Here is a 24,965-nt window from a genome sequence, read left to right on the forward strand (position 1 = left end):
GGATTTGCAAATAATTATTTTCAAAACATTAGGCCTTTTTGTCTATGTTGTTATTGTTGTTAGTTGCTATTGAGTCAAATCTGACTCATAGTGACCCCATGTGTGCAGAGTAGAACTACATCCCATAAGGTTTTCAAGGCTGTGACTTTTCAGAAGCAATTCACCAGGCCCTACTTTCTAGGCATCTCTGGGTGGATTTGAACCATCAACATTTTGGTTAGTAGTCCAGCGTTTAACTATTCGGCCACCCAGGAACTCTATAATATTTCCCTAATAATTTCCATTCATCTCGTTTGAACCAACTTCTAAGATGAAGAATATGTATATGTATTTACTTGCCAAATACAGACTTAAGACTGCTTTGCTAACATGCCTGTCTTGAAACTGAAAAAAGAACAACCGGTGGAAGAAGCGAATGTGGTAAATCTATTATCACTGGACACACTCAGTGCCTGGTCTCCATTTGACCTTATTTATCCTAACACTAACGTTTCTGTCTGTTGACACTTGTAAAATAATAACCTAAGATGGGTAATACATAATGAGGTTTGCTGAAGCACCTATTCTTACGTATTCTTGTAATAATTATATAAAGCAGTACTGGAGTAGTTAAACATTAGGCTGCTAACCACAAGGCTGGCAGTTCAAATCCACCAGTCGCTCCTTGGAAACCCTATGTGGCAGTTCTACTCAGTCCTCTCGGGTCACTATGAGGTGGAATCAGCTTGATGGCAATGGGTTTGTTTTTTTGGTTTATAATTATATTCATTTGTATCAGTTAACATTTTCTGGGTAACAAACCACCCCGGAACAAAATGACTTAAAATAACAACTTTATTTAACTCATAATTTTGTGGGTCAGCAGTTTGGGCAGGCTCAGCTGGATGATTCTTCCAACGTCAGCTGGATCCACTCACGTGTCTGCTGTCAGCTGCCAGTTGAGTATGTGGTGAGCAGAGGGGAGGGGCAGGAGCTGGCTAGTCTAGGAAGGCCTCTGCTGAGCTATTCCTCTCTGCTCTATGTGATCTCTCATCCTTTCAGCGAGCCATCCCAGGCTTGTTCACATGGCAGGGGCACCAAAAGACCAAGCAGAATTATGGAAGGCCTCTTCTCAGGCCCTAGCTCAGGACGGGCACACCATCACTTTCAGCTCATTCTCTGGGCTAACACAAGTCACAGGCTGACCCAGATTTAAAGAATGACTGGAGTAGCCTCAAAGACACATTACAAAGGCAGGAAGATAATTGTGGTCATTTTTGAAGTCAGACCATTTGACAAATGAGTAATTTATGCCTTAAAAAAAAAAAAAAAAAAGCGTAGCTTGAAATAAATCACCTAGCTTTTAAATGGAGCCAGAATTTGAGCCAAAATTCTGTCTGACTCTAGAACCCAAACTCTTAACCATTACACTTAGGCTGACTCTGAATTTTCCCATGTTAGTTTTCCTTCTCTCCACACATCTCTTCTTGATGAACTCAGTAATGGTGTTTAGAACAGGTATGAGTCTATCAGGACTCTGGTGGTGCACTGGTTAAGCACTTGGCTGCTAACCACAGGTCAGAGATTCAAATCTACTCGCCACTCCATGGGAGAAACATGTGGCAGTCTGCTTCCATAAAAATTACAGCCTTGGAAACCCTATGGGACAGTTCTACTCTGTCCTACAGGGTCACTATGAGTTGAAATCAACTTGATGGCAGTGGGTATGAGCCTATCAGGACACAAATATCTTGGCTTCTTCCAGGACTAGTTTTTCAACATATGGCTCATGAGCCAAGAGTTGGAGGCTACTTAAAAATGGATATTTTTGTGTTCATCTGGGATCTAGGAGAAACATTTCTAAACACACTAAATTCCTAACATACTAAACTAGTATTCCTATTCACACTATATTTTGAGAACTGTTTCTTTAGGAACATTATTTACCACCCTATACTGTTCTTCACCCTTAAGTGGAAACCCTGCTACGCCATTACCTGCTAGATCCAGATCAGGCCTTCTTAAAGAAATTAATTTTACCCTGTTATCCATCAATAGTGAGAATAAACTCCTTCAGCCTTTCTGTGAAACAACATCTACAAATCTTTTGTGACTGTTTTTAAGGTGGTGCTAATATTTGCTACCCAAAGCCCTGGGTTATGAAAGAACCTCCCAGGAGAGAAGGTGGTCTGGGCTGTGCCCTACCAATCATGATGCCCATGGTTCAACCCTAGCATTAGGTAGCTAAGAACAGAGATCCCTACTTAGCCCACATTCAGTGACGATAGGACGGTCTCAGCACTTACATACCAGCCTAGGTGAATCATTCTACTTCTCAGACCTAAAGGGAAACAGAGAATCCATTGACTAAACCCTAGTGGTATAAGAAATAAGTGTGTGGTCCAAAAGAGAGCTTCTTTATAAACTTGATGTTTATATCTTATAACTACAGGATGGAGAAGGAATAGTGACAGGAATATGAGGATCTTCCATTTGCAAAAGAGACCCATAGAAATAGGTGTGTGGCCTGCTGTTACGATGTAGAGAGGCAGAGATAGGAGTGATGACCACGGGAGCACCAAATGAGATCAAGATTCTTGTTAAAATAGCTATTTTTTGGAAAATGGCAATGTCAGTTGTTCTTGACCCTCTGAATGCAGCTGTCAATCAAACTTACATTTCTGTCCTACTTTCTAGAACCACCTCTTCAATTTGAAGTGGAAACTAAGGGAGTGCTTTTCAAGTGTCCATTAGATGAGACACAAGGAAGGCGGAGAAAGCAATAGCATTCCCACCCAGCACATGACTCACTGGGACCAGAGCTGTGGTTAACTTTCATTAAGAGGCAGGCATGCTTCTCAATTGTCCAGTGTGGTCAAATCCTTAGAGCAAAAATTTTAAAACCCAAAGTTGGGTAAATATCCCCAGTAACATGTTAGAGGGAGAATTACAATTCAAATGCCAATAGGAGCCAAACAGAAGGTAAATGAGAGAAGTTGGAAGGTGTAGACTCCACAAAACTGGAGCACACTCATCCCTGTCCAAAGGGCAACTCAGACGCAGCTCCCAAGTTTGGTGCCTTGAAGGTATATGGCCCAGCCGTGTTCTCTAAAAGAGAATCATAAAATTTGAAATCTTATATGAAATTTCCTGATCTTTTAATTAAAAAAAAAAATATGTATATATATATATATTACCCATTAATTGAATCTTTTCTTGAAACTACATGTAGAGGAAAAAACAAACAAAAAACCACATCTGTAGACTGAATGCATCCCTTGGGTCATGGGTCACCAGTTTGCAACATCAGCATTAGATGAGTCAAATAAAATACTTGAGAAACTGAGTAAAATTTGGAATTTTGGTAAAGCTGCTAATGGAAAATTTGCTCTCTGTTTTGCAAGCAATTATGGCTGGTAGCAGCTGTTAAACTCATCAGTTGTAATTCATGGTAAGACCTCAATAACAGACCTATAAACCTGTTTTGAAGTGGAAAGGGTCAAAGACACAGAAGCCACCCACGGAGTCAGCTTATTGGTAATCTTGGAGTCACATAGAGAGCAAATATGATTCACTCGAATTTTTCGGCACCATCTGTGGTGCAATGGTGATTCATGCTCACAATCACATTCATCACAGGGGTGAATTGGGGCATGAAATTTTCCCAAAAGATGCTGAAGTGACTCTTAATTTCATTAAGCAACATATTATACAAATTATGCTAACTATACATTTATTTCCCCTAAAATGTCCCAATTAAGATTGAGTTTAAGTCAACACATTTAATTTTGGTAATTTTGACCTGAATAAATGAAAACATTTATGTCTCTGCCATAGTGCTTCATGATTTAATCAAAGACCATAAGAATAAAATCAATGATAGACTTTTTTGAGCTAAAATGGGCAGAGAGGTCATTTCCTGGCTCCCTCATTGTATAAAGCAAGACACCTAGGTTCAACCAGAGTCAAGTGGAGATCAGTAATGGGGATCCCCATCCCTTTTTCCAAGGAGAAGTGGTATCTGGGAACCAGATGATCCCAACACCCTTCAGCAGTCCTTGCCTACCACACAGGGATAGAGTTTTGAACACAGGGACAATTTTTTAGGAGCAGCTTTCTTGTTATCTTTATTAACTGTAATTTTAATTTAATATGCTTCTAATATTTAAGATTGTTTCCACATACATTAGGTAACTTTGCACCTCATAATCAGCCTACCAGTTAGGTTGGGCAAATATATCTTGTTTGATTTTCTGTTAAAGAATCGAGACTTGGAAAAGTTTATATAAGTTGCACAAGTCCACTTGGCTTATTGCTGACTGAACAGCGACCAGAATCCAAGTTTTCTTGCTACTTTTTCATGCTAATTTTTTATTCACCCAACAAATATTGTATTGAGCATCTATTTTGTATCAGATTTTGGGCTGCATACTGTTGAACAAAGACGATTTGGCCTACCATTATAGATGATAGAGTTTAATCCATCATGAAGACCTTTATGGTACCAATACAGCCTCATTCTTCATATCTCACAAGGTTGATAAGGTTCAGCAGAATATTTCCTTAAGTCTGTGTAAGCTTTCTTCCAAGCACCAAATCCTCCACTTTTCCTCTGCTGTTCTAGGATGTTTGAAGAAACAATCTTATCTACTTTCCTTGCCATGGTATTTGCAAGAGACATAGGAATGTGGTACTTCTAATATATTTTAATCTAGACTTGCAAAGAGCATCTTATTTATGTGCCTAGGCAAATTAACACATGTGCTAACCAAGCACTATGACTTCTAAATCTTAAGAAGAAGACTAGTAACAGGGCATTTTTGTAGTCCCCGCCCCCTCCCCCCTCCCCCTAGACATTGCAAAAATAGATAAGTCCATTCAAATAAAAATACATCAGCATGTTAATCTATTCCTGGGGCAGTAGATAAAGCTTGGAGGAAAGGCTTGTTGATTTAATTAGCCTGACTGGTGTCCCTTATCTCAAGTCATACTCTGTATATCATCATGGGTATTGAATAGGTACTGAGTAGTATAAATAGGATTGTATGTCACTGTATTTTGAATACGTTATAACAAGCATTTGAAATGATTTTATTAGATTTAGTTTTAATCGTAACAACCCTATGAAGTCAGTATCATTATCCCAATGTTAAAGATGAACGGACTCTGAAAGGGTAAGGGACTTGTCCCAGGACTTGGGACTGAGGAACCCATGTCCTTAGCCCAACGCCACCTTGCAGGAGCCCTAACTGATGTTAGTTTATAACATAAAGATGCACACACATTGGTAACGTGACTAGATTTGTGGGATGTTCTAACCACAAATCAAGTAAAACATTGTTACATATAGAGTCCTCCCCCAAATCCACAGCCAGATAACATGACCTCTGACCACCAACATTGTCCAAATTGTCAGTTCCTGTTCCAGGAACCTTTCCCCAGCATCATCGTCCTCCACAGCCATTCCCAAAGGCATTTATTCACTCAACAAGAATGCTGGATCTTCTGCATACCCTTTATGCAACAAATGCATTTCTGAAGAATTCACGTGTAAACGAATTTTAGATCAAGCCCTATGTCAACTCACTAACAAAGCTGGGAAATCAAGTCTTGGTGAAGTTAGGGAGTTGCTGGGTGGTGCAAACAATGAACGCACTTGGCTGCTAACCAGAAGGTGGGAGGTCCCCCCCCATACCCTTTTAACTCAGTGCTGAAATCACTCCTGAGGTTCACCCTTCAGCCAAAGATTAGACAGGCCCAGAAAACAAACCGAGACTAAATGGGCACACCAGCCCAGGGGCAAGGATGAGAAGGCAGGAGGGGACAGGAAAGCCGGTAACAAGGAACCCAAGGTCAAGAAGGGGAGAGTGTTGACACGTTGTGGGATTTGTAACCAGTGTCACAAAACAATATGTGTATTAATTGTTTAAATGAGAAACTAATTTGCTCTGTAATCTTCATCTAAAGTACACTAAAAAAAAGAAAAAGATAAAAATAAAATAAAAAAGGTTAGAGGTTCAAGAGGTTCAAGTCCTCCCAAAGGTGTTTCAGGGAAAAGGCCTGGTGATCTAATTCCAAAAAATCAGGCATTGAAAACTCTATGTGGCAGAGTTTTACTCTGACACACACAGGGTTGCCGTGAGTTGGGATCGACTTAATGACAGCTGATTAAAGTTAAGAATCCCCTCCCTGTTTACGTTTTATGAAATCTTTTAAAGATTTTTATGTATTAGGTTTCCTTAAAGTTGTGCCTTCCTTTGGAAGAAAATTAAAAAATTTTTTTTTTAATTAAGTCACTTGCTTTTTTTTAAACTCACATTTTTAAATAAATGAAAGGAAATATGACCATAAAAAACATATATAATCTGAACGTCTCTCCATTCCAGTCTCAATACAGACCCATTTCTCTAAGTCTTTCAAGAGTAAGACTAGGATAGAATATCAAGTATCTGTACATTTGGATATTACTAGTTGTACTGATTTCCTTTATGTTTAGGAGGCTGGGAAACCCTGCTGGTGTAGTGGTTAGGTGCTACGGCTGCGAACCCAAGGGTCGGCAATTCGAATCTGCCAGGTGCTCCTTGGAAATTCTATGGGACCGTTCTACTCTGTCCTATAGGGTCGCTATGAGTCGGAATCGACTTGACAGCACTGGGTTTGGTTTGGTTTTTTGGTTAGGAGGCTGAGCAGCCAAAGAAATCTGATTTCAGATAAGTCATTGGTTGTGGCTAAAATGCTTTTCTCATTGGCCAGGAGGAAATAATGTTTAGAGAGAAATACTTATTTTCAAAGTGTTGCCGCCCCAGTTTCAGTCTTAAATGAGGCAGATGAGAAAATGTTCCAAATATTTACAAAACCAAAGGCCAGAGTTCCTGAACACTCTGTCATCCTGATGAATTCATCTAGATAAGGAGGTCGGTGAAAATAACAATGTGGAGTCAGAATCAGCTAATGATGACGATCACAATATTAAGTTGCATTGTGTGGTGATGGCATTCAAGACGTTCCAAAAATTGCCAGATGAATAGATACCATGTCACATGATGAATAGTTATATTTAGCATGTAAAACACAGGCAATATGGAGCTGAACTTGGGTGTTTGAGGACCAGTGTGCAGAAGGAACAGTAGACCCATTAGATGTCTCAGACAGCAGAACGGGAATGAATGGGTAGAAATTAGATGGAGACACGTATGTATAGAATAAAGGACTTCAGGACCATTGGCGCTGCCCAGTGGTGAGTAAGGCTGCCTTGGGAGGTGGGAATGTTCATTAGAACAAGGATAGAGGTTCCCTTGCTGGGATGCCTCTGTGCAAGAAGCCTTTGTGATTAACTTTATCGGCTACATTAATATTGCATCTTGTAACTGCAAATTTTTCTTGTTCAGGAGCACAGCACCATGCAGAAGTTACACTGCACACAAGTTGACAAAATTGTGGCACAGTATGACAAAGAGAAGTCAACTCATGAGAAAATCCTAGAGAAGGCAATGAAGAAGAAGGGGTAAATACTGTTTCTTTCCTTCTGAAGGCTTTTTCCCTCTGTGAGAAGCAGCCTTATATTTTTTTTCTTTACCACAATTCAGTGGCCTATTTAGACCAAGAAAGAACTTAGTCTTGACTGTTTTCATCATTAAAACTTATTCCTGGAAAATAAGAGACTTATTCATTTTAAGCACTCTAACATCATAATGCTATGAATTGGAATCGACTTGACGGCAACAGATTTGGGGTTTTTTTTTAGCATCTTAACAGGTGAAGAGTCAGTCAACTTAGCTATGGCTTTCAGCAGAGTTTCTTGAAATCCTTTAATTCATTGTAATTACTAAATGTAACTGTGGTAATATTTATATCTCTAGGAAAACATAGATCTTTCACTAACTATCGAGCATCCACTATTAAGTACAATCTGGCTTTTATTTTCCCCAGGTGTTTTCACTGTATATCACTGAGGCAGAAACGCATGCCTGTTGCTTTGAGAACATTTCCATGTATATTTTTCACACATTGCATGCTCACATGGCACTATTGGTGGTAAATGTAATGAATTTGAAGAAGCCATGACCCTTCTAAGTCCCTGGGTGGCAGAAAGGGTTTGCACTTTCCTACTAACCTAAAAGTTGGTGGTTTGAACCCACCCAGCTGTGCCGTGGAAGAAAGACCTGGTGATCGTCCGTAAAGATGATAACCAAGAAAACCCTTTTGAGCAGTTCTACTCTGTGACACAGGGAGTCTCCATGAGTCGAAATCAACTCGGCAGCAATGGGCTTTGACCCTTCTAGACTTCTGATTATATCAGAAGCTTTGGCATATTTTTTTGTAATTTTTTTTTTATAACAATGACATTTTATGCCAAAATGGTAGAAGGGCATAGTCATAGGCTCTAATGCCATGTTTTTAGAAAGCAAACTTTTAACAACATATGGTACTCTCCAAGAAACGTAAAGTTATTTTTATTCACAAGTCATCTGTTCAAAAAAATGTCTTCTTTTTGTGAATGGTTGTACTGAAATGTTCTTTCAGTGTTTCAGACTAGATTTTTATTTAGGAGATTTCAACTCAAGCACCATGTAATAAGTTTCTTTGCTAAAAAATGACATTTAAAAATTTTATTAATCAATAAATCAAGAGTGCTGCTTTTAGCCATCAGTTCAGGAATGGATAAGATGTATCTTTACCTCACTATAGTTTTTACTCTGCAAGGTAAAGTGGGATATCGAAACGATAACTCTTTTCATTGTACGTTAGTCTAAAGGAGATATTTAGCCCCCTAACCTGGGTGTTCAAGTGATGGGGAGATGGCGAATGGGGGGCGGGAGGGGACAGGACAAGCTGAAGTTGGGAAAATTCAAAATTACAGGAATCATTTTGCATAGCCAGAAAACAAATAATAAGGTTGATGCACTAAGGGAAAAAATACGATCTTGATTTTTAATATTACAGGAGTCCTTAGCTTATGCCAACAGATAAGACTGTTGATGAAAACATATCATTGCATTTACTGTGAAAGATTTTGGTTAGAATTAACCCAGGGGAATGTGTCCACAAGGCTACGAGCCCACTGAATAACAGACTATAGGGAAAATACACTCAGTGACAGCCACTGAGAAGTAATAGATTTGAGGAGAGACCCGGCATTGGTAGAATAAATGTAATAAATAGTTCTCTCAGAAACTCACCATTAATACTGAAATGAAGCCTCTGACTTAGGCCTTCGGAAATCAGGGCATGCATGCTGAAAGCAGAAGGTCGGAACATTTTCTGGTTTCAGCAATGACATGGATATTGCCAAGGTAAAAAAATGATCACTGACATAGCAGTAACGGTTGCTGGGCAGTTGCCTAGTATATATTCCCTACTCACAAGAGAATAAGAAGCAGAAATTACCCTATAATGCCAAGAGATGCTATTTTCTGCCTTGCTGGCAAGTTTCAAAGACAAAAATCTGGCTTTACAACCAAAACGGAAGAATTAAAAATTCACTTTGAGGCGAAGGCCCTGTTTTTCCAGTTTTCATCTCAAATAATCTTTTATTGAATAAGTGAAAAAGAGCTTGAAGGAAAACAGGAACCAAAATGGGTACTCTGACAAGAGACCGCTAACAATGAAATAACTGTTAGGGCTCAAGTGCCTCTTCGTGAAGCGGTTGAATTGAGTAATCATGGCACGGATGGTACTTTGCAAGGTATGAATCTGTGACTAGAAAAACGGATGCTGCCCCGTGAACCATGGTGTTCCATGTTTGATGAACATACTGTCTTCATCAGAAAGCTTTGTAGCAAAAGGCCGTTGGAATGCGAAGGTATCTAACTTCTGGCATCATTTGCAATTTTCCATTTGCAGAGGAAGTAATTGTCTTGAAATGAAAAAAGAAACAGAAATTAAAATTCAGACGCTGACATCAGATCACAAATCTAAGGTAAGAAAATGCCCATTTTTACGGCAGCTGCTTGCAGAAGATGCTGTATTTTTTTTGTAACTGGTACCTAGTGTAGATGAGACATGACAGCAGCCTGAGTCTGGTCTGAGCAGTCAGAGGACCCAGGGGCTCACATTTGCCCTGGACTCAGGGGCTATGGTAAGAGATACTTCATGGGACATCTTTTCCTTTATGGAAATAGGCTCACAATATCTATATTGTTAGCCTCAGAGGGTTCTCGTGAGGATCAAACGAAACGATAAATAACTCGGATAACAAGAAATGTTTTTTTTATACACAACATACCTCCGTATAGAAGCAAAACTAAACACATGGCAAAAACTCACCCAGCTTAGGGGTTGAGTGATTCTTCATACTTACTCGCTCCTAACTTTGCTGTAGAAGTTTTGAGGTGAGAAAAAAAAAAAAGAATCGATGTTCTAGGTGATGAGTCTAATTACTCAGATTTCCCCAAAGACACAAGAAAATAAGAGTTCAGGGGACCTTATTAAGTTTGGGGACATGTAATATCTGAGTGCTAAGTCCCAATCAAGGACGCAAACAATTCTTCCAGTAACAATAGTTTAAAAAAACTCTTAAAGGCCCTAACCACAGCTGTTGGCCAAACCAGCTGTATGTCGGTGTCTACATGCAGTTCTATCACCCAGCCTAGTGGCCTTGCTACACACATGGACCAGCCAATGTCTTCAAGCTCAAGTTCTTGGGACTACGTATTTTGTGTCATTTCTACCACGAAGCCTATAGAGGCACTGAGCAGGAGTGTTTGAGAATTAATGCTTATGCAACATGCTATGATTTTTTAGATCCTGCTCATAAATAGGAAAGTAGAAACATTAGCAACTGTGTCTATTAGTTTTTGTGGAATAATAAACCATGTCAAAATTTAGGGGCTTAAAACAACCACCATTTACTAGTTCATAATTCAGTGGGTCAGAAACTTGGGCTGTGCTCACCGGGGTGGTTCTTCTGCTGATTTTGGTTGGCTCACTCATGAGTTTACGGGCAGCTAAGGTAGATGGCCTCACTCATACGTCTGTTGGTTGGCTGGCTACTGGCTGTTTTTATTCTACATGACCTGCCGTCCTCCAGCAGGCTAGCAAGGGCTTATTCACTTGGTGGCCTCAAAGTTCCAAGTGTAGCAAAAGAGCAAGCACTTTTCAAGCATCTGCTTGTGACACATTTGCTGCTGTCCCATTGGCTCAAGCAACTCACAAGGCCAGCCAGCTTCCAGGACATGGAGAAATAGGCTTTACCACCTGATGGAGAAGCTGCATAGCCACATTGTAAAGAGCATGGATACAGGGGAGGGAAGAGACTTTCTACCCCAACATCTAATAGGGTTGACACTGTCACGATCCAGGACTAAAGACCTGTGACCTTGTGGAAGTGAACCTGGAAAAGCATGAGGTGATGAAGAGAATTCTGATGGAGCTGGTTAAAGGAGCTCAAGGCCCAGACAGACCAGACTGTGGGCAAGTTAGTCAGTGAAATAGAAGATGACTCTGAAATATTTAGAGCTGAAGTGATTGATATATTTGTATATGCAGTGACATCCTGACTCCCATTGATTAGTACATAGGCTTTTTAGTAGGTCATAGATGCCTACTGATTCACTAAGTAAATTGGTGGGAGGGATCCGAAATGCTTGAATAATACTGTGCTTTTAATTCATACCTGACCTCCGAGAATCCCAGGTGGCATCATCCTCTTTGTCTGAACAGGTCAAAGAGATTGTGGCACAGCACACCAAAGAGTGGTCAGAAATGATCAACACCCACAGTGCTGAGGAGCAAGAAATCCGTGACCTGCATCTCAGCCAGCAGTGCGAGCTGTTGAAAAAGCTGCTGATCAGTGCTCATGAGCAGCAAACTCAGCAGCTGAAACTGTCCCATGACAGGTAGGAGGGGGCATCACACACAAACACACCCACCCTGCCCACCCAAATAATAATACCTGAGGCCCATCAAGGCCATCCCCCATGTTTTTCCATCAAGGAGGAACACAGTTAGCCATCTCCAGAGGAAGCTTCTGTTTTTTAAAAAAGACATATTTGTGTGTGCGTGTGTGAGCCAAGGTAATAAGTAAAACCAACTTACTTGACTGATACCATTAAGTTTGTGTGTAGATAATATCCTATAGATGATACGGGCAATAGTGTCTGCCATAGAAGGGCGTGTGATAAATATCGAACACTGTCACAGGCACCAGGGGCATCCAGCCTGAAGGAGTGGCCCTTCAGAGTGGTCGTGGAGGCCTCACGGAATGGTGGGGCTGGAAAAGTCCTTTCAAAAATGACCAGGAACCTCTTAGGTAGAGAAGACACAGATGGAGATAAAGGCAAACCTGTTGAGCCCCTAGAAAGAGTCAGTTCTGATCACTTATTGGTGAAATGTAGAAAGAGCCTCTTGTCCCCTTCTTTTCATTATTCGGACTTCTGTGAATTTTAGAAAGACAGGCCTGATCAAGAGATGGCAAAGAAGAATTCATTTATTTGGTCTCTGTCTAGTTCAGCAAATGGAATATTGCATTTAAATTCTAAAAATGATGAGCTGGGCTTTCCCCCAGGCAAGAGAACAGCAGCTTCAATTACGTCTTTTTGTCACTGCCTTGTTGCAGCTTGCTTGCTTCCCACATGTTATTGTCGTTGTTGTTAGGTGCCATTGAGTTGATTCTGACTCATAGCAACCCTATGTACAACAGAAGGAAACACCGCCCAGTGCTGCGCCATCCTCACAATCATTATGCTTAAGCCCATTGTCACAGCCACAGTGTCAATCCATCTCATTGAGGGTCTTCCTCATTTTCGCTGACCCTCAACTTTACCAAGCATGATGTCCTTCTCCAGGGACTGATCCCTCCTGACAACATGTCCAAAGTATATAGCACGCAGTCTCACCAGCCTTGCTCCTAAGGAGGATCCTGGCTGTACTTCTTCCAAGACAGATTTATTCACTCTTTTGGCAATCCATGGTATATTCAGTATTCTTCTCCAACACAGCAATTCAAAGCTGACAATTCTTCTTTGGTCTGCTTTATTCATCATCCAGCTTTCACATGCATAGGAGGCAATTGAAAATACCATGGCCTGGTTCAGGTGACATCTTTGCTTTTCAACACTTTAAAGAGGTCTTTTACAGCAGATTTGCCCTATGCAATGTGTCTTTTGATTTCTTGACTGCTGCTTCCATGGGTGTTGATTGTGGACCCAAGTAAAATGAAATCCTTGACAATTTCAGTCTTTTTCCCATTTATCATGATTTGCTTATTGGTCCAGTTGTGAGGATTTTTGTTTTCTTTATGTTGAGGTGTAATCCATACTGAAGGCTGTGGTCTTTGATCTTCATCAGTAAGTGTTTCAATTCCTCTTCACTTTCAGCAAGCAGGTTGTGTCACCTGCATAACGTAGGTTGTTAATGAGTCTTCCTCCAATCCTGATGCCCCATTCTTCTTCATATAGTCCAGCTTCTCATATTATTTGCTCAGCATACAGATTGAATAGGTATGGTGGAAGGATACAACCCTGACACACGCCTTTCCTGAGTTTAAACCACCCAGTATCCCCTCGTTCTGTTCAAACAACTGCCTCTTGATCTATGTACAGGTTTCTAATGAGCACAATTAAGTGTTCTAGAATTCTCATTCTTCACAATACTATCCATGATTTGTTATGAACCACACAGTCGAATGCCTTAGCATAGTCAATAAAACACAGGTAAACATCTTTCTGGTATTCTCTGCTCTCAGCTATGATCCATCTGACATCAGCAATGATATCCCTGGTTCCACATCCTCTTCTGAATCCAGCTTGAATTTCTGCCAGTTTTCTGTTGATGTACTGCTGCAGCCACTTTGGAATGATCCTCAGCAAAATTTTACTTATATGTGATATTAATGATATTGTTCCATAATTTCTGTATCCGGTGGGATCACCTTTCTTGGGAATGGGCATAAATATAGATCTCTTCCCATCATTTGGCCAGGTAGCTATCTTCCATATTTCTTGGCATAGATGAATGAGCACTTCCAGGACTGCAACCGCTTGTTGCAGCATCTCAGTTGGTATTCTGTCAATTCCTGGAGACTTGTTTTTCACAGATGCCTTCAGTGCAGCTTGGACTCCTTCCTTCAGTACCATTGGTTCCTGCTCATATGGTACCTTCGAAATAGTTGAATGTTGACCAATTTTTTTTTTGGTAGAGAGACTCTGTGTATTCCTCCCATCTTCTTTTGATGCTTACTGAGTCCTTTAATATTTTCCCCATAGAAGCCTTAACTATTGCAACTTGAGGCTTGAATTTTTTCCCCAGTTCTTTCAGCTTGAGAAATGCAGAGTGTGTTCTTCCCTTTTGGTTTTCCATCTCCAGGTCTTTGCACATGGCATTATAATACTTTGTCTTCTCGAGCTACCCTTTGAAATCTTCTGTTCAGCTCTTTTACTTCATCGTTTCTTCCTTTTGCTTTAGCTACTCGACGTTTAATAGCAAGTTTTGGAGTCTTTTCTGACATCCATTTTGGTCTTTTCTTTCTTTCCTGTCTTTTTATTGACCTCTTGCTTTCCTCATTTATGATGTCCTTGATGTCATTCCAAAAGTTGTCTAGTCTTTGATAAGCAGCGATCAACGCACCAAATCTATTCTTGAGATGGTCTCTAAATTCAGGTGGGATATACTCAAGGTTGTATTTTGGCTCTCATGGACTTGTTCTAATTTTCTTCAGTTTCAACTTGAACTTGCGTATGAGCAATTGATGGTCTGTTCCGCAGTCGGCCCCTGGCCTTGTTCTGACTGATGATATTGAGCTTTTCCATCATCTCTTTCTACAGATGTAGTCGATTTGATTCCTGTGTATTCCATCTGGTGAGGGCCATGTGTATAGTTGCTATTTATATTGGTGAAAAAAGGTATTTGTGAGAAGAAGTCGTTGGTCTTGCAAAATTCTATCATGCAATCTCCCATGTTGTTTCTGTCACCAAGGCCATATTTTCTAACTACCAAACCTTCTTCTTTGTTTCCAACTTTTGCGTTCCAGTCTACAGTAATTATTAATGCATCCTGATTGCATGTTCCATCAATTTCAGACTGCAGAAGTTGGTAAAAATCTTCAATTTCTTCATCTTTGGCCTTAATGGTTGGTGCATAAATTTGAATAATAGTCGTATTAACCGGTCTTCCTTGTAGGCGTATGGATATTATCCTATCACTGACAGCATTGTACTTCAGGATAGATCTTGAAATATTCTTTTTGGTGATGAATGCAACACCATTCCTCTTCAAGTTGTCATTCCCAGCGTAGTAGACCATATGATTGTCCAATTCAAAATGGCCAATACCAGTCCATTGCAGCTCACTAATGCCTAGGATATCAATGTTTATGTGTTCCATTTCATTTTTTACAACTTCCAATTTTCCTAGATTCATACTTTGTATATCCCGCGTTCCAATTATTAATGGATGTTTGCAGCTGTTTCTTGTTGTTTTGAGTCATGCCGTATCAGCAAATGAAGCTTGACTCCATCCCCTTCTTTAAGGTCGACTCTACTTTGAGGAGGCAGCTAGCTCTTCCCCAGTCATCTTTTGAGTGCCTTCCAGCCTGAGGGGCTCATCTTCCGGCACTGTATCAGACAATATTCCACTGCTATTCATAAAGCTTTCACTGGCTAAATCTTTTCAGAAGGAGACTGCCGGGTCCTTCTTCCTAGCCTGTCTTGTCTGGAAGCTCAGCTGAAACCTGTCCGCCATGAGTGACCCTGCTGATATTTGAATACCGATGGCATAGCTTCCAGCATCACAGCAACACACAAGCCCCCATGGTAAAATAAACTGACGGACGCATGGGGGGCTTCCCACATAGTGCCTTGTTTTTCATGTTGGCAATACCCTGCTTCTCAGCTCTTCTTCAGCCTATTTCTATTTATAAAATCCAGTTTATAAATAAAATTTTTGACTAAATACTACTGTCTTTTTTTTAAATCTAAGCAAACGTTTAATTGCAAGTCCCAGGAAATCAACTTGTAACTCTTTTAAGTTTTTTAGGATAAACTTTTTTTTTTTTAAAACATTATAAGAGGAGGGCTTTGAGCTGATATCCTAAATAATATCAGCACAGATTAAAGGCACAAAAAGTAGAAATTTTGTTTATCGCGCTATCAAGTTAAAAAATTACATAAGCCCATCCCCTTCATTCAGAGACGTGTGATTGATGAAGTCTCAGATGAATGGTGATGCCCCTGGCAGTGCACTGGGTCAAATCATGATTATTCTTAATAAAGGAAATAAATGAGACTGAATGGAAGAAGTCCATAAGTAATTTGAAAAGAAACTAAGATACTTCGAAGGCCACAAATCAGGCAGCCCTTTAAAAATTGAGAATTTGCGGTATTACTTGTCTGCTCACAATAATATGGCCATGATGTTGGTGTTAACATTTCTCAGTGTGAAACGAAATGGCAGAATGTTCCAAACCACCAGTGACGTGGCTTTCTAACAGTCTCACCTTTGAAACTGTGTAGTAAACAGTAAACATTCAGCTCAGAGAGAATGCAAGGTGATCTCCCAGGTCCCTTCCTGCTCCAAAAAATGCATGATTCTGAGAAAGATCTAGCAAAACCCCAGAGCCATGTCACATTTATGTATTGATGATGTTGAGTTAGTCGTGGACCAAATATAAAGACTTGGGGGAACCAAATTTTCTTTCTTTAAGGTTATGTTTTTTGTATGTGCCCAAATACCTTAAGGTGAACAGATTAAGAGGAAAATAGCATCCTTTATGGAAAACCACAACCCCTTCCCCTGCTTGGAATCATTCAGAGCATTTCTCTTAAACCTAAATTTCTTAACCATGCCTGACTCTGACCAATCCCACCAGCCACCCCAAGTAACATCCTAACATTCCAGCACACTGTTCATCTTTTACTTTCCCACATTAGGACATGTTTTCTTTCACTTCAAACCCCCATCAAAGATATCCCTTCTGTCTGCAACGTTTCCTTTCTGACCTTTAGCCTGGGTCTCCCCAACCTCCCTCACCACTCCATTCTTCATTATATTTCATAGTTGTCCCTTCTTTGAAAAACTTTACCTGGTTCCCAAGTTGGGGCTAGATTCCTCTTCTATATAACCTTTCCGACATATTACAGTTGCCTGGTTATTTATTTGTCACCCCTTTGTCCATTCTTTATTTCTAGTATCTAGTCATAAATTTTTTTTTTTTTTTTTTAGTCATGTAGTGCTGGTGAGAGAGTGTTGTGTTTTCATTTTGTTGTTGTTAGGTGCCATCAAGTTGGTTCCGACTCACAGTGACCCTGTGTACCACAGAACAAAACGTTGCCCAGTCCTGCACCATCCTCACAGTCATTGTTATGCTCAAGCCCATCGTTACAGCCACTGTGGCAATCCATCTCGTTGAGGTCTTCCTCTTTTTTGCTGACCCTGTACTTTACCAAGCATGATGTCCTTCTGCAGGGAGTGATCCCTCCTTACAACATGTCCAAAGTATGTAAGACTCAGTCTTACCATCCTTGCTTGTAAGGAGCATTCTGGTTGTACTTCTTCCAAGACAGATTTGTTCATTCATTTGTTTGTTTGTTTGCTTTAATTTTAGTTGCCATTAAGTCAGTTCCAACACATAGTGACCCCGTGTGTGCAGAGAAGAACTATGCTCCATAGAGTTTTCAATGGCTGTGACCTTTCACAAGCAAATTGCCATGCTTGTTTTCCAAGGCACCTCCGGGTGGGTTCGAACTGCCAACCTTTCAGCTAGTAGTCGAGGGCTTAACTGTTTGTACCACACAGGGACTCCTGACCTAGAGCAGACCCTTAAATATCTGTTGAATGAATTTTGAGTGAAACTCCCCCAAAAAACACAGCATATTATACAAAGCCATAAGCCAGGAAAATTACATTGCTTCTCTGAGAATGTCACACAGGAAATGTTTCATAGAGGAGTCAGCATTCTCATTGCAACCTATAAGAACTCTTAGGGTAAAACTAGTGTCAGTTCTGACTTATGGCACCCCGTGTGTGTCAGAGTGGAACTGTGCTCCAGAGGGTTTTCAATGGCTGATTTTTCAGTAGATTGCCAGGTCTTTCTTCTGAGGCATCTCTGGGTAGTCTGGAATCTCTCCAACATTTCACTTAGCAGCTGAGCGCCTTAACCATTTCACCACCCAGGGATGGTTAGGAGAACCACATGTTTTCTTTATTTTCAGACAAGCTTTTTGCTAGACGGGGTGCTGGGAATACAAACTGACTGGGTAAAACCCCCACAGCAGTGGCGCTCCAGGCAGCGAGCTGTTTCTTCTGTTATTCCATTGTTTATTGGTTCTGGGGATATGGGATATGTGAGCAGCTGGGACTACAGGTTAGATGTAATGTTCTAGAGCTGGGTTCTCTATGAATGTCATGTATTGCCATCGACACTGAGGAATTTGTAATCTCACAGTGGGACCATAAATGTATTGTTGTTGCGTGTTATCACAAAGATTCCGACTCACAGTGCTATCAAAGATTCTGACTCAGAGTAAAACTACCCCATAGGGTTTCTTAGGCTGTAATCTTTACAGGAAAAGATCACCAAGTCTTTTCTTTCACAGTGCCACTGGCGAGTTCAAACCGATGACCTTTTGGTTAGCAGCCGAGCTCTTAACCATGGCGCCACCAGGGCTCCTTATAAGTATGAAGAACTGTGTATAGCAGTTTCTCCATGTCAGGGGGACAGCCCCAGCAAGGAAAGACTTCGCTGTGCGTCCTGGCAGATAATCCGAAGAACTGACACATAGCCCTTTCCAGATTCATGCCTTCAGGGAAACTTACTGACACGGGCAAGCAGCTGCTCTCCAGTGGTGGCCGGCTGGAGTATTTTCCACAACCACTTAGAAAAGGACCCAAGCCTATATGCCATTCCAGCTGGGACCAAGGCTCATTGTTTTCTCCCACATCCTTGGGCAGTCAGTGTTCCCAGGGTCTTCACTTCCAGGCCCAGATGTTTTCCTTCTTGTCACTAAGGTGTTCTTCACCCTTGGCTGCTGGCCCAGCCATGCCACTCCTGGCCTTTTACCTTAGCCTGAGTCCATCCCAAATTCATCCCCAGCATGCTTCGGGGAAGAACAAAGCTGATTCCATTAGGGAAGGGATGCATATAGCTGAATAGCATTACCCTACAGTCCACCACAGCACTATTGATATTTTTGGCCAGAGGGGTTTTTTTGCTTGTTTTTTATTGTGGGGGTTGTCTTGTGCATTATAGGGTATTAAGCAGCATGCCTGGCCTCTGCCCACTAGATTCCAGTAGCATCTCCCACACCCCTTATGACAAGAAATGTCTCCAGACATTTCTAAATGTCCCCTGAGGGGCAAAATTGCTCGAGGTTGACAGCCACAGGTATATACAAATGAAAACATCAGAGAAGTTTAGAGAGAAGAAGAGAGATACTTCTAGACAGTAGAGCACTTGTTAGAGAATCCTTGAAGAGGTGGAATGGGGCCTACAATTTAATAAGGTAAAGTTGTCAACCTGGATCCCAAGGTTGGCAGAGGGAGGTAAAACCCAGTTTGGCAAACACCAAGGCAAGCATAACTAATGGGAAGTTGTGGAATGAGGGCAACAGATAAAAAGATTAAGAGGCACCAACAGACATTCACCTTGGTGTGAGTTCCATGAAAAGGAAAGATGGTGGAGGCCGACAGGAAAGCAGTGGGAAGGTTCTGTTAATCCAGCAAGGACCTGGTGGTGGGAACTGAGCACTAATCAGTAGATTATACAGACCCAGAAGAAAGGTAACTGGGTATCTGTCTCCATCTGGAGAGGTGGGGGGTGGCAACTCACAGACCCAGGTCTGCCTTGATTGGAGGCTCATTCCCTAGCTTCCCTTGCAAGGGGGTTCCTAACCTGTGAGTTAAGGAGCCGCTGTGAGAGGCCCGCTGAAGCCCTCCTTGCCATGGTATCATAGCAAACACACTTCGGGCCAGATGTTGGAAGGTGAGGCCAGAATTTATAAAACATGGTCACTTAAAATAGCATACGGGAATTAGGCCACCATGTGTGAGCACATGCTTCTCTCTGAAGAAATGAAGCACTCAGCTATGGCATACAGTGTATTGTGATTCAAATTACAGTCACATTGCCCAAGTCACTGTCTATTTTAAGTAATTAATGACATGTTCCAAACCGTACTCCTACTTATGCTGCACTTAAGTTCTATTGAAAATAGAAAATAGAAGCATAATACAAACAAATGAGAAGATGCCGCATGCATAAATCATCTGGTTACATGCCCAGATTCTCAACCTTATTGTAGAGTGATGGGTACAGCCATAAGAACATAAAGTGTTTTTGCCATAGTTTCCCATTCTCATTTGAGGTAACTGAATAACGTGTACCATACTACATTTCCTATGGAATAACGTTCTATGCGCCACTCATTTTAAAGTATGCTGTTTAGATTTATAGGATTAGAAGTTGCCTTCCCCCCTTCTTTAAGAAATGCTCTCAATTCAGTATGCAGAAAGTTGTGTTTATCGTTCTGCCTTTGACCATTGCTATGATACTAGATTTTAGGTGTCTACCCTTATTCAGAGATAACTCATTGCCATCAAGTCAATTCCAACTAATAACGACTGTATACGACAGAGTAGAACTGCGCCACAGGGTTCCCAAGGCTTCAAATCTTTACAGAAGCAGACTACCACACCTTTCTCCCACGGAGCGGCTGGTGGGTTTGAACCTCCAACCTTTCAGTTAGTGGTCAAGCACTTAACCACTTCTACTACCAGGGCAAAGATGCTTCACAGAATAAGGCACTGCCAATAAATTTTACCTGTTTTCTAATTCTATTTTTTGTAGTTGAATGAAGAAAAAAAATTAGCCCACAAGAGTAGGCCTTGTACAAAAGGAGGAAAAAAAAAAAGTAAACTAATCCTTGCATTGCTTAAGGAGTCATTGGAAGAGACCGCTGCCTGGTTACTGATTGACCTTAAGTAAGAAATCCACTTAGTCCTGGTTATTCCCCAAGGGCTATCAAAAAACAGGAAGGTCATATGTAAGGGTTAGAACACCCTCTTTCTTCCAGTCTGTCTAGTCCCAAATAGTGTGGGATAAAGCTGGAAAATCCTTGTATTTAATGGACTAAAACAGCGTCGTCTCTCCTTCACCACCCATCCATGTCATTTCACCATGAGATGACTCACTGCCCTTCAGGGATACAACATCTGGATGGGCTTGGGTTCCTAACCTCCTTTTCACAAAATACAAAATAACTCAATCAGATCAATATTGTAAAAAAAAAAAAAAAATGAGGTGAACCTAGGCCTAATGCCACCTGTGGAATTTGTTGGTTTATTTGTCTGTTTGTTTGTTTTTAATACCTAGGGAAAGCAAGGAAATGCGAGCTCACCAGGCTAAGATTTCTATGGAAAACAGCAAAGCCATCAGCCAAGATAAATCTATCAAGAATAAAGCAGAACGAGAAAGGTGGGTCTGAGCATGCTCCCTGTGTAACTATTGCGTTGACCTGAAAGCACATTCTCAAACATATGTGTCTATATATACTCACATACTGACATTTGAGACCTGAAGAGATCTGTTGTTTTGACTTAAGAATTCTACTGTCGTAACTGCTAAAAAGATTTATTATCATTGCTGTAGAACCAGAGTTTTCTGATAATGTACAACCATTAGTTAAATAAATTTCGATTCAATATGTACATACTCATTCAAAAATAAAATGGTATCCAATATGGCATAATTAATTCATTGAAAAATAGCCTTCCCACATTCCGTTGGGTCATCCTACAGCGTGCCTCCTTGGCATGCACTGCTCTGGTGTCAGGCTGTCCTTTGATGGGACAGTTCTGAGTAGCTGCATTAAGGAGGACATCTTCCCTTCATTTGCCTTGCACTGCCCTTGACACCAGGGATCCTCTCAAAAGCCTCCACCCGGTTTTCTGGTTTACCTTCGTCTTAGATTGGGTTTTCTAGAAACAGAGGACGAGACAGAAATTCAAGCACATGTGATTTGATTTACTAAGGAAGGGCTCTCTGGAGAAGGGAAGTGAGGGAAGCAGAATGGGTACAGGGAAGGGGCTGAGGAAGGACACAAGTCTCAGCTGGAGTCCCTCTGTCCCCTGATCTGACCGGCAGCTCTGCAGTATAAACCACACCACAGATTTGTCCCTCTTTGAGGCAAAGATTTCTGGCACTTGTACTTCTTTTATTTCCTTTAAAAAATATGAGACAAACATGGCAAAATATTAATATTGGTTCATCTGAATGGTGGGTACGTGGTGGTTTTTATGTTTTTCTCTGTGCATTGTATGTTTGAAATTTTTACAATAAAAATTAGGACAAAGAATCCCATCCATATAATTAAATGGAATATAGCTCTTTCTTACTTTATGTGTTATTAATACCATTCACTGCCAAGCCAACTATTATCTGTACCCGTTACTTTTAGGAGGGTCAGAGAGTTAAACAGCAGCAACACCAAAAAGTTTCTGGAAGAAAGAAAGAGAGTAAGTATTTTATATTTTCTTGGCACTCTTCCTCTGAAAAACCAGGCTTCTAGTTAATTTGTGTAATTTGATTTCCCTGTATATTAAACATTCCAACTTCTCTGCTCCCTGAAAGCTAAAGTAATCTCTTACTAAAATCTTTACGCTTATGGTTTGGCACCAACTTATCATCCAGAAAATGAAGCCAAGTTTTAACCATAATTTTTTAAGTATTCTATGATTTTCTAAGAATTTAGCAGAATTTTTAAGTATTCTATGATTTTCTAAGAATTTAGCAGAAAAAAATCTCAGAATTACAGGTTTAAACTCTTTCCCAGTTTTTAGACTATATTTTTTTTTTCTTATTACCTCCCTCGCTTAAATTGTAAACTTACAAGTCATCCCACCTCCATAATTTTTAAGATTACAATACAAATTTTATCGGAATTGTTTGTTCTGTTTTGCTTTTTTTTTTTTTTTTGCAGCTTGCAATGAAGCAGTCCAAAGAAATGGATCAGTTGAAAAAAGTCCAGCTTGAACACTTAGAATTCCTAGAGAAACAGAATGAGCAGGTATTTTCCCCAAGAAGCATGAAAAGACACAGGCAGCCAGCCAGCAGCTTCGGGATTCAAAGGCTGTGGCCTGCAGTGACCCTTCTGCCTGAGTGGTGGCGTGGAAAAGTAGCTCGAAGAATTTGGTGTCTATTACTGATTTTTCCCTTTTTCACCCCCCCAAAAACAGAAAGCACTCTTTTTTTGAAGTAGAAGAGGAATGTGGCTGTGGGTAAAAAGACTAAAAAGTCATCATTTGAATATTGTGTGGGGATTCTAAGAAGAGCCCTGATAGTGCAGTGGTTAAAGTGCTTGGCTGCTAACTGAAAGGTTGGTGGTTCAAACACACCAGCTATTCCTCAGGAGAAGGATGTGGCAATCTGCTTCCATAAAGATGTACAGCCTTGGAAACCTTATGGGGGTGTTCTATTCTGTCTTATAGGGCTGCTATGAGTTGGAATTGACTCAGTGGCAGTGGGTTTTAAGAACGATATTATGGAAAATAAGACCAGGAGAAAACAGATGATTCAAATTATTTCTCTTTTCATTTTGACTTTTGTAATGCACAACCTACAGGCAAGAGATACTATGTCTAAAAGCAAATGATGACAGAAACCACCTATGTTCAACCTCAATCTAAAAAGGAAGTTATAAAACCTTCCTAGGGCTTACCCAAAGCCCATTGCTGTCGAGTCGATTTCCGACTCACAGCGACCCTATAGGACAGAGTAGAACCGCCCCATAGAGTTTCCAAGGAGTGCCTGGTAGATCTGAACTGCCCACCTTTTGGTTAGGAGCCATAGCACTTAACCACTAAGCTACCAGGGTTTCCCCTAGGACTTACAGGTGGGCCCTAATAGCAGGACCCAGAATAAGCTTACAAACTACTTAACATGAATGGATGGCATCCATACTCTTGGTGCTTTTTCGAAGCAGGAAATCAAAACACTAAATCAAAAGACATACAAATAAAAAGTTGCCCAGAATCCAACAGTTTAGTTAGGCCATCAGGCGTATACCAACACCAAGATAAATGTATATGTTTACGTGGAGCCTAGTATAGGTACAGGTGTACTCCATCCCAAATAGGCTGCTGCCAATCAGCCTTGCACAGTGTCATTTCAATTTGATGCCAACACCTCTAGCTCATATGGCAAAATGATCTCAGTAACAGCTTAAATTTTAATCTGGGTTCAAATTCCACTCTTTAGCTCTGGCTGCTTGGAAGCTATTTATTTGTAGATAATTTACTTCAAGAGGTTTTGATAAAATATGTGAATGTACTACAGTGTTGTTTCCTGTTTTCTCCCATCTATAAAGCAATTCTGTTTAAGGTATAGATTTTTTTCAGAGTAAATGTTTCCCGTTGAAGAACTCTTAAATAGGAATTATGCTAAAAAGTATTTTTAAGAAAGCAAAACAAAACAGTAAAATCTTTTTTTTGTATTTTAATTGGGCAACAAATAAATACTACTTCTGGTTCTTTACGATGGTGGACCGAAGTCTTACTCCTCAGCATACTTCGGAGTTACATCCCATATTTCCTTCCAGCTAGATGCTTCTGTTCACGAACGGGCCGCAAATTCCCCAGACAGACACGAAATGTTTCCTGTCCTGTGGGTCCAAGTCATTTGACTAACTCCTAGATGCCTCACGTCCTAATACAAGTTACTTAGGTTACATTTTTGCTCCTAAAGCACTTCTCAAAAAGTGATCCGGGGTGGTGGGTAGAATGGAAATATGAATAAGGGTAAAGCCACCATCGCCAAAGTACTAGCATTCTTATCAGCGATGGAGAATGATAATGCAGGGATGGGTAGGGACAAGAATTCCTTCGAGAGGTATTTTTAAAAACTTCCTTCGAAGAAGGGCGTAATAACAGGTAAGGCACGGTTATGTTTCGGTTAAATAAATTAAGAACCTTCTTAGAAATTACTGTTACTTAGCAACAAGTTTGGCTCAAATATGTAAGTGTGCTAAAAATGACTCATCACTACCCCAGTGGTATGT

The 24,965-nt window shown here is 40.6% G+C and overlaps 1 protein-coding gene across 9 annotated transcripts in view; it reads left to right on the forward strand.

Moving 5' to 3' along the window:
• The window catches only part of PLCB4 (phospholipase C beta 4), a 446,434-nt gene that overhangs the window by 416,032 nt on the left and 5,437 nt on the right, over positions 1 to 24,965 (forward strand). For 8 of the 9 annotated variants that reach the window (XM_049869961.1, XM_049869962.1, XM_049869959.1 and 5 more), the window contains 6 exons: positions 7,368 to 7,483; positions 9,823 to 9,898; positions 11,641 to 11,816; positions 21,284 to 21,385; positions 22,368 to 22,425; positions 22,890 to 22,976. In XM_049869961.1, coding sequence (XP_049725918.1) covers positions 7,368 to 7,483; positions 9,823 to 9,898; positions 11,641 to 11,816; positions 21,284 to 21,385; positions 22,368 to 22,425; positions 22,890 to 22,976 — 615 coding nt within the window. Of the gene's footprint in view, positions 1 to 7,367; positions 7,484 to 9,822; positions 9,899 to 11,640; positions 11,817 to 21,283; positions 21,386 to 22,367; positions 22,426 to 22,889; positions 22,977 to 24,965 lie in introns of those variants that run through there. The other variant, XM_049869967.1, reaches the window with a different exon arrangement.

This window comes from Elephas maximus, chromosome 25 (genome assembly GCF_024166365.1).
Source record: "Elephas maximus indicus isolate mEleMax1 chromosome 25, mEleMax1 primary haplotype, whole genome shotgun sequence".
In the NCBI taxonomy this organism is placed as follows: domain Eukaryota; kingdom Metazoa; phylum Chordata; class Mammalia; order Proboscidea; family Elephantidae; genus Elephas; species Elephas maximus.